The following is a 10,153-nucleotide window of genomic DNA, read 5'->3' as shown; positions in this document are numbered from 1 at the left end:
TCCTCAAATGTCCTCGACACTGGACGAGCCAAAGCCTCAGAGGTCACGGGGTCGGAGATGAAAGGTTTGGAAAACGCCCGAAAAGTCCGACGTGAAATCAGCAAAATCAACATTTGGTTCAGTTTATGCATGAATAATGTACATGTAAACACATTAATTCAACGCAGACGTCGCCGGAGCCTCCAGTTCCATCGGCCCTCAAACCACATTTTGTGGATCTGATTCCGTGGAAAACAAGTCTCGGAACAAGACTCCAGGTAATGTGTTCGCGTCCCGACTGATCCGACACATTCAAGCGTGAAACTCAAGAAGTCTTTCAGCGCATTTATGCGTCTTCTGTTGCCCGAGGAAACACTCCAGGACTTTTTTCATCGCTAAGTGAAACAAGTGTTGACTTGAAACTGGAGGCATCAGAACCCAATGTTGGTTCTGGATTCAATTACCTTCAGCGGTGACACTTCATGACGCTCTTATTTCATTAACATAATGCCTGTTGAAAATCTAATTTAGTGTTCGGTCCGTGGACTTCATCACTTTAACCCCCCGGACGCTTCACTTACCACTGATGCTTCTAAAAGCTGTAGAAGAATCACCAGGAGAACGAACGAAAAATAACTTGATTTTTTACATTTTTAATAGCATTTTCATGATATTTTACTTATAATATTTATAGTTTATTGTTATATTTGGTCATTTCAATTCTTTTTCTTACAAAGCCTGTGTGTTGTAGATATATTTGTAGTATTGTCCAGTACTTGACTCTGGTGTTGTGATAGTGTAGTAACAAGTATATATATGTAGTATTGTCCAGTACTTGACTCTGGTGTTGTGATAGTGTAGTAACAAGTATATCTGTGTAGTATTGTCCAGTACTTGACTCTGGTGTTGTGATAGTGTAGTAACAAGTATATATGTGTAGTATTGTCCAGTACTTGACTCTGGTGTTGTGATAGTGTAGTAACAAGTATATATGTGTAGTATTGTCCAGTACTTGACTCTGGTGTTGTGATAGTGTAGTAACAAGTATATATGTGTAGTATTGTCCAGTACTTGACTCTGGTGTTGTGATAGTGTAGTAACAAGTATATATGTGTAGTATTGTCCAGTACTTGACTCTGGTGTTGTGATAGTGTAGTAACAAGTATATGTGTGTAGTATTGTCCAGTACTTGACTCTGGTGTTGTGATAGTGTAGTAACAAGTATATATTTGTAGTATTGTCCAGTACTTGACTCTGGTGTTGTGATAGTGTAGTAACAAGGATATATGTGTAGTATTGTCCAGTACTTGACTCTGGTGTAGTGATAGTGTAGTAACAAGTATATATGTGTAGTATTGTCCAGTACTTGACTCTGGTGTAGTATTTACAGACCACATGACTCTTGACGAAGTAGTAACTGCTTTTATTTGTTTTGCAACCAAAATATGTCCAAGCATCAGCTTTAAAAGCTGCTGGACTCACTGTATCCTCTCGTCCTCAGTCCTCACCGGGATTTTGCATGATTTCCTTGTTCATTTAGCTGCAGAGGATGTAATGACTGCTGCCGTCTAGTGGCCCGGAGGTTTAAATGCAACACAAAAATGAACAAACCAGGTGAATATTTACATGTTAATTGTAAATAAAAATAAAATAATTTTACTTCAAAAACACTGTATTTAACTGTGTACCATCAAAGAAACATGTTGAACAATGCAACGAGATTTGAATCACTAAATTCAATTAAAATAATCAATACAGTCGAATATCGATACAGTATCATGACAAAGAAACATATATATATATATATATCCGTGTGTATCTATATTTTCTGACCCTGGTCTTCAGAAGCATCAGTTATGACCTCATTAATGTTGACGACATTCAAACGCTCCCGATGTGAACTAATCCCGATGGAATCTCGTCCCACTGTATCGACCACAGCGACATCTGGAAGTTTTAAAATAAAATCCCCACAAAACCACTCGCACGAAAACTTCTTCTCTTTAATGGTAAAAGTAAGAAAATCAATTTAATCGCAGCAGATCTGGAAAATAAATAACTTTAAACAAGGAGTTTTTATTTGTCAAAAAAGTCTCTGCCAGGACGAGAAGAGAAATATGTTGTTTATGCTTTTATTTTGTTCATAATGACGATGATCAGACGAAAACAATGTCTTTATTAGAGATATTAACACATTTCTGCTGCTGATTCTACATCCAGGTCCATTTCTACTGCGTTCAGTTTGAGTTTCTCCACAGTTTTTGTTTTTAAACATATTTTCTGAATAGAATGAGGTATTTCTGTCTGAAATAAACATATTTTTGGAATAGAATGAGGTATTTTTGTCTGAGACAAATATATTTTTTGAATAGAATGAGGTATTTCTGTCTGAAATAAACATATTTTTTGAATAGAATAAGGTATTTCTGTCTGAAATAAACATATTTTTTGAATAGAATGAGGTATTTTTTGAATAGAATGAGGTATTTTTTGAATAGAATGATGTATTTTTTGAATAGAATGCGGTATTTTTGACTAATATAAACATATTTTTGGAATAGAATGAGGTATTTTTTGAATAGAATGAGGTATTTTCGTCTGAAATAAACATATTTTTTGAATAGAATAAGGTATTTTTTTTGTCTAATATAAACATATTTTTTGAATAGAATGATGTATTTTTTTGAATAGAATGAGGTATTTTCGTCTGAAATAAACATATTTTTTGAATAGAATAAGGTATTTTTGTCTAATACAAACATATTTTTTGAATAGAATGAGGTATTTTTTGAATAGAATGAGGTATTTTTTGAATAGAATGAGGTATGTTCGTCTGAAAGAAACATATTTTTTGAATAGAATAAGGTATTTTTGTCTAATATAAACATATTTTTGAAATAGAATGAGGTATTTTTTGAATAGAATGAGGTATTTTTGTCTGATACCAACATATTTTTTGAGTAAAATGAGGTATTTTCTTCTGATACAAACATCTTTTTTGGCTCCGTCTGAAACACGTCAACACCAAGAGTCCATACTTTTCCAATTTCTTCACTTTATTGGTTTATTTCAAACCCGAGCTGCCAGGACAGTATTTTAATACGTCTCTTATAAGACGTATATTGCATTAAAAGAAAATGTAACGTGAACCGAAGCTAAACTCTGCCAGAGATCTGATCACAAACACACCATTGAGTCTTTCTGTCGTTGACTCCCCAACATGACAACTTCTCTCCCGACGCCACGACTTGAAGTGGTTTCTGAAGGAAGAATCTGAGCCGTTGGCATCAGAGACGCTCGGTCTCGTCAGATCGCGGCTCCAGCAGAGGCTGGTTCTGCTCAAGGGTCGCGGCAGCTTCAGTGTTGAACGCTCGTCGACGCCTGACCTGGTGCTCGCCTGTTGCTGCTCGTGAATGACTGTTGTCATCATTTGACTACACAACACGTGACTCTGAAGGATGTGTTCAAGTTCACACCATGAGTGACACGATGAGTCGTGGAAACACGAGGCTGTTGGTTCTTCTGCTCAACGTTTGTGTTCAAAGTGTTACAAACACACCAGCGTGGTGTGAGCGCCTGTTGCTGGATGTTCTGTTGATTCATCATTATGACACAAAGATGTTCAAACATCTTATATCAATATTATAGTACAGTATGTTTTCTAAGCTTATTCAGATGTTGTTACATTTAAATGTTATTCATTTATTGTAAATATTATCACAGTAAATATGTCAGGAATTATACGATATACATAATGACTGCTTGACTCTGGTGCTGCAGAATTTACAGACATGACTCTTGACAAGAGAGACAAAGTCGTAACCGCTTCCAAAATATGTCCAAACATCAGCTTTAAAACCTGCTGGACTCACTGTATCCTCTCGTCCTCAGTCATCGCTGTATCCTCTCGTCCTCAGTCATCACTGTATCCTCTCGTCCTCAGTCATCACTGTCTCCTCTCGTCCTCAGTCATCGCTGTATCCTCTCGTCCTCAGTCATCACTGTCTCCTCTCGTCCTCAGTCATCACTGTATCCTCTCGTCCTCAGTCATCACTGTCTCCTCTCGTCCTCAGTCATCGCTGTATCCTCTCGTCCTCAGTCATCACTGTATCCTCTCGTCCTCAGTCATCGCTGTCTCCTCTCGTCCTCAGTCATCACTGTCTCCTCTCGTCCTCAGTCATCACTGTCTCCTCTCGTCCTCAGTCATCACTGTCTCCTCTCGTCCTCAGTCATCACTGTATCCTCTCGTCCTCAGTCATCACTGTATCCTCTCATCCTCAGTCATCGCTGTATCCTCTCGTCCTCAGTCATCACTGTATCCTCTCGTCCTCAGTCATCACTGTCTCCTCTCGTCCTCAGTCATCGCTGTATCCTCTCGTCCTCAGTCATCACTGTCTCCTCTCGTCCTCAGTCATCGCTGTATCCTCTCGTCCTCAGTCATCACTGTCTCCTCTCGTCCTCAGTCATCGCTGTATCCTCTCGTCCTCAGTCATCACTGTCTCCTCTCGTCCTCAGTCATCACTGTATCCTCTCGTCCTCAGTCATCACTGTCTCCTCTCGTCCTCAGTCATCGCTGTATCCTCTCGTCCTCAGTCATCACTGTATCCTCTCGTCCTCAGTCATCACTGTCTCCTCTCGTCCTCAGTCATCACTGTCTCCTCTCGTCCTCAGTCATCGCTGTATCCTCTCGTCCTCAGTCATCACTGTCTCCTCTCGTCCTCAGTCATCGCTGTATCCTCTCGTCCTCAGTCATCACTGTCTCCTCTCGTCCTCAGTCATCACTGTCTCCTCTCGTCCTCAGTCATCAGTGTATCCTCTCGTCCTCAGTCATCACCTTCAGCTGCAGGACATAATTAATGCTTCCATCTCTAGTGGCCGGAAGTTTAATAGCAACACAAAAATAAACATGGTTTCATGAATATTTACATTTAATAAAAAAATAAAAACGACAGAGTTGTTGAATAAACAGAATCATGGAAACTTTTTTTTATATAAACGGAAATAATGATTCAATTTCTACGAAGTTCACTGAAAATGATGAGTGATGGAGCATTCCTTCTTTTTTGGCTTTATTCTCTCTCTCTCTCTCTCTCTCTCTCTCTGTCTCTCTCTCTCTCTCTCTCTCTGTCTCTCTCTCTCTCTCTCTCTCTCTCTCTCTCTCTCTGTCTCTCTCTCTCTCTGTCTCTCTCTCTCTCTCTCTTCATAGAGGCGTGGTGTCTCTCTCTCTCTTGACTCAAACATATTTGGCGCAGATTTGGTTTGGGCAAGTGAGGGATCTGGAGAGAGAGAGGGAGAGAGAGAGGGAGAGAGAGAGAGAGAGAGAGAGAGAGAGAGAGAGACAGAGACAGAGAGAGAGAGAGAGAGAGAGAGAGAGAGAGACAGAGAGAGAGAGAGACAGAGACAGAGAGAGAGAGAGAGAGAGAGAGAGAGAGAGAGAGAGAGAGAGAGAGAGGGAGTCAGACTCCTCCGCTGCAGTCTCGCGGAGTTGAACCAACAACCCTCTCAGTGTCAGACGCGGATCAGACGCACGTGACGCGGGTCTCAGGAATACGTTGATCTATGAAGTGATGAAGTGAAGATGAAAGGATTAAATGAATTGTTTCTCTTCTCGTCGCTGCTGCTCAGCATCTGCGCCAACAAGTTGAAGGAGCCTCGACTCAGACTCTCTTACAAAGGTAATCAACCTGCAAACATCTTCACACTGTGTTGCTGCTGCTCTGGATGTTTTATGAACATGTGTTGATGATGACAGTCCACTGATGTGAGAACATGACACGTTATTAACACGTTATTAGCACGTTATTAACACGTTATAAACACGTTATTAACACGTTATAAACACGTTATTAACACGTTATTAACACGTTATAAACACGTTATTAACACGTTATTAACACGTTATTAACACGTTATTATGTTAATAACGTCAGCGAGTTGTGTCTAACATTATTGTAACATCATGATACAACAAAAACTAATGTAACGATTTATAAATTATGAGATTTTCAGTCTTAACGTCATTATACAAATATATATATATAGTATAGTATATTTGACGAGTAATAACTTCATAATACCAATATATAGTTTATATTCATCGAGTAATAGCTTCAGAATACAAATATATATATTTTATATTTGTCGAGTAACAACTTTATAATCTAAATATATATTTTATATTTGTCGAGTAATAACTTCATAATACAAATATATATATATTTTATATTTATCGAGTAATAACTTCATAATACAAATATATATATTTTATATTTGTTGAGTAATAACTTCATAATACAAATATATATATTTTATATTTGTTGAGTAATAACTTCATAATACAAATATATATATTTTATATTTGTTGAGTAATAACTTCATAATACAAATGTATATATTTGTTGAGTAACAGCTTCATAATACAAATATATAGTTTATATTTCTCGAGTAACAGCTTCATAATACAAATATATATATTTTATATTTGTTGAGTAATAACTTCATAATACAAATGTATATATTTGTTGAGTAACAGCTTCATAATACAAATGTATATATTTGTTGAGTAATAACTTCACAATACAAATAAACGTTGAGTACTAATCCAGCATCAGTATTACTTCCACCTCGTCCTCTGCTCACAACATGTATAAATATTTGTGTAAATCCTGGAACACTTAGGTAAATATTACACGTTGTTTTATAGAGTTTGTCGAACACGTTTATTGACACAACTTATGTGTAATAATAGCCGTTAAACACAGCATTTAAAAATTACAACGTAATCCTGCTGTTAATTGACGGTCATTATCTGAACAGTTGTTGTTGGCCTGGACTCACGGCGCTGAATGATGGGTTGAGTGTGTGTGTGTGAGTGTGTGTGTGTGTGAGTGTGTGTGTGTGAGTGTGCGTCAGTCTACATGTTGTCGACCCTCAGCAACACTCGGGACAATCGTTGTGATCAGTGATGTCACAGGATTTCCTGCAGGTTTTCAAGACAAACGTCAATATTTCAAGTCACAGGAAGAGCTTTTCCTTTAAAAGACATGCAAATAAACAACTAAATTACAAGTATTTTTTCAAGTATATTAAAGCATATCCAGGAGAAAGTGTTTAGACAAGTAAAGTGATGGTCTTCTGTCATCTGTGCTAAACCTTCCAGAAAAATCCTTTAAATTAGACATAAAGTTTAGTTTAAAATCACTTAACTAGGGTTGTTGGAAAATAACGATGAGCCGATATATCGTGATATACTTTTTCCACGATGTATGTCATGTTTTCTATGTGTTAACATAGTTCTTTTCTGGTTCATAGTTCAATAATATGTTTTTTAAATCAAATAATCATATATATTCTAATTTACAATTAACATATATTTACACTGTATTAATTTTTGTGTTGCAATTAAACTTCCGGCCGCTAGATGGCAGCAGTCAATACGTCTTCGGAATATTTATTTTAACTGTGTATTGTTGCGCCTTGGGACCCTGGTCTGTGAAAGGTGCTGTAAAAATAAAGCTTACTTACTGACTAAATTAACATTGAAATCCTGCAAGATCCCGGTGATGACTGAGGACGAGAGGATACAGTGAGTCCAGCAGCTTTTAAAGCTGATGTTTGGACATATTTTGGTTTGAAAACAAATGAAAGTAGTTACGACTTCAAGAGTCATGTGGTCTGTAAATACTACAACACCAGAGTCAAGTACTGGACAATACTACACATATATACTTGTTACTACACTATCACAACACCAGAGTCAAGTACTGGACAATACTACACATATATACTTGTTACTACACTATCACAACACCAGAGTCAAGTACTGGACAATACACACATATACTTGTTACTACACTACTACTACATCACTATATATCACTATATATCGTATCCTCGTATTGTGATACTTATCAACACATACTTACAATACACTCATACTTTTAAGCAGAAAAGTATCTAATTCCTAAAACTGCTTCTTCAAATTGAAACATTTAAGGCCAGTTTGGTGAAAATAAAGTATTTTCTCAAACACTTGTGATGCTAATAATTGCTGATGCTCCAGAAAACTGCACTTATTATGTCAAGAACACTTTTGGTCTCAAACATTTCAACACATCAATCCTCTGTTTCACACCATGAACCTCATGCACTTGTTTTAAAAATACATGCGTGTTCTTCCGCTCCAGGTCTCTCACAGTTGTTCTCGCCGTGAGTTGGTCCTCAGCCGGCTCTCATTAGACCCTCGCCGGAGGGTGTTTGTATTCTCAGGAGGATGTGGAATCATTGAGCAGCAGGAAAAGCTGTCATTATCTCATTTCAATCAATTAGTGGGTGTAAGGTTCGACAGGAAGCTGGTACTTTCCTTCCCTGCGTAGGTTAACTAGTGTCTCAAACACGTCTGTGAACTTCTTCAAGACGTACCATGGTGTGGATATAAACCTGATCTATAGACGACGTCTTCACGTGTTCAGAGTGAAGAGTGTCGGATTAAACCTCAGCTTCTCAGTCGCTCGTCTGAAGTGAAACAAGTGGTTTTATTGTGTATAGAGCGTCTATAAATCCTGGTGGATGTGAGACGTGACAGTGAGGTGTGAGTGTGAGGAGCTCTGGGCTCCACTGACAAGTGTTTAAAACAATCCTCTTATTATTCATTTCCTGGTCTCTCCCTCTCGCTCTCCTGGAGTCTGACTTGTGTTTGTCTTCCTTCAGTGCAGCATCAACACACATCCACACAGATTGACTCACACAAGCACACACACCCCCACGTCGTCCAGGACAATATTCACTTTGTTCGTCCTGCGGGGACGAGGGAGGGAGGGAGGGTTGAAAACCTGCTCCTCAGCGCCCCCTTTTCTTCTGATGGAGTCATTTCTTTTCTTGTGGTCTGTGAGTTTGTTTCCTCTGTCAAAGTCACCGTGATGCCGACGTACAGTTTTACAGTTAGTTTAAGTGTTTTTATATTTCTATATATCATTTATAAACACTTTCATGACTCACTGTTCTTTAAATCATATGTATTCACAGTTAGTTTAAGTGTTTTTATATTTCTATATATCATTTATAAACACTTTCATGACTCACTGTTCTTTAAATCATATGTATTCACAGTTAGTTTAAGTGTTTTTATATTTCTATATATCATTTATAAACACTTTCATGACTCACTGTTCTTTAAATCATATGTATTCACAGTTAGTTTAAGTGTTTTTATATTTCTATATATCATTTATAAACACTTTCATGACTCACTGTTCTTTAAATCATATGTATTTACAGTTAGTTTAAGTGTTTTTATGTTTCTATATATCATTTATAAACACTTTCATGACTCACTGTTCTTTAAATCATATGTATTCACAGTTAGTTTAAGTGTTTTTATATTTCTATATATCATTTATAAACACTTTCATGACTCACTGTTCTTTAAATCATATGTATTCACAGTTAGTTTAAGTGTTTTTATATTTCTATATATCATTTATAAACACTTTCATGACTCACTGTTCTTTAAATCATATGTATTCACAGTTAGTTTAAGTGTTTTTATATTTCTATAATCATTTATAAACACTTTCATGACTCACTGTTCTTTAAATCATATGTATTCACAGTAAGTTTAAGTGTTTTTATATTTCTATATATCATTTATAAACACTTTCATGACTCACTGTTCTTTAAATCATATGTATTTACAGTTAGTTTAAGTGTTTTTATATTTCTATATATCATTTATAAACACTTTCCTGACTCACTGTTCTTTAAATCATATGTATTCACAGTTAGTTTAAGTGTTTTTATATTTCTATATATCATTTATAAACACTTTCATGACTCACTGTTCTTTAAATCATATGTATTCACAGTTAGTTTAAGTGTTTTTATATTTCTATATATCATTTATAAACACTTTCATGACTCACTGTTCTTTAAATCATATGTATTCACAGTTAGTTTAAGTGTTTTTATATTTCTATATATCATTTATAAACACTTTCATGACTCACTGTTCTTTAAATCATATGTATTCACAGTTAGTTTAAGTGTTTTTATATTTCTATATATCATTTATAAACACTTTCATGACTCACTGTTCTTTAAATCATATGTATTCACAGTTAGTTTAAGTGTTTTTATATTTCTATATATCATTTATAAACACTTTCATGACTCACTG

At 36.3% G+C, this 10,153-nt stretch overlaps 1 protein-coding gene across 1 annotated transcript in view; it reads left to right on the top strand.

Annotated features, from left to right (window-relative positions):
- Positions 1 to 5,264: 5,264 nt before the first annotated feature.
- Positions 5,265 to 10,153, top strand: part of sema3g (semaphorin 3G) — a 59,267-nt gene continuing 54,378 nt past the window's right edge. Inside the window, exon 1 of the mRNA XM_087781677.1 lies at positions 5,265 to 5,654. Within this exon, the coding sequence (XP_087637803.1) occupies positions 5,558 to 5,654 (97 nt within the window). The 5' untranslated portion in view covers positions 5,265 to 5,557. The remainder of the gene's footprint in view (positions 5,655 to 10,153) is intronic.

The sequence above is a fragment of the Callionymus lyra genome, chromosome 19, assembly GCF_982586985.1.
Source record: "Callionymus lyra chromosome 19, fCalLyr1.hap1.1, whole genome shotgun sequence".
Lineage (NCBI taxonomy): Eukaryota > Metazoa > Chordata > Actinopteri > Syngnathiformes > Callionymidae > Callionymus > Callionymus lyra.
The sequence above is the reverse complement of the archived record's forward strand: the minus strand, read 5'-3'. Positions and strand labels throughout refer to the sequence as shown.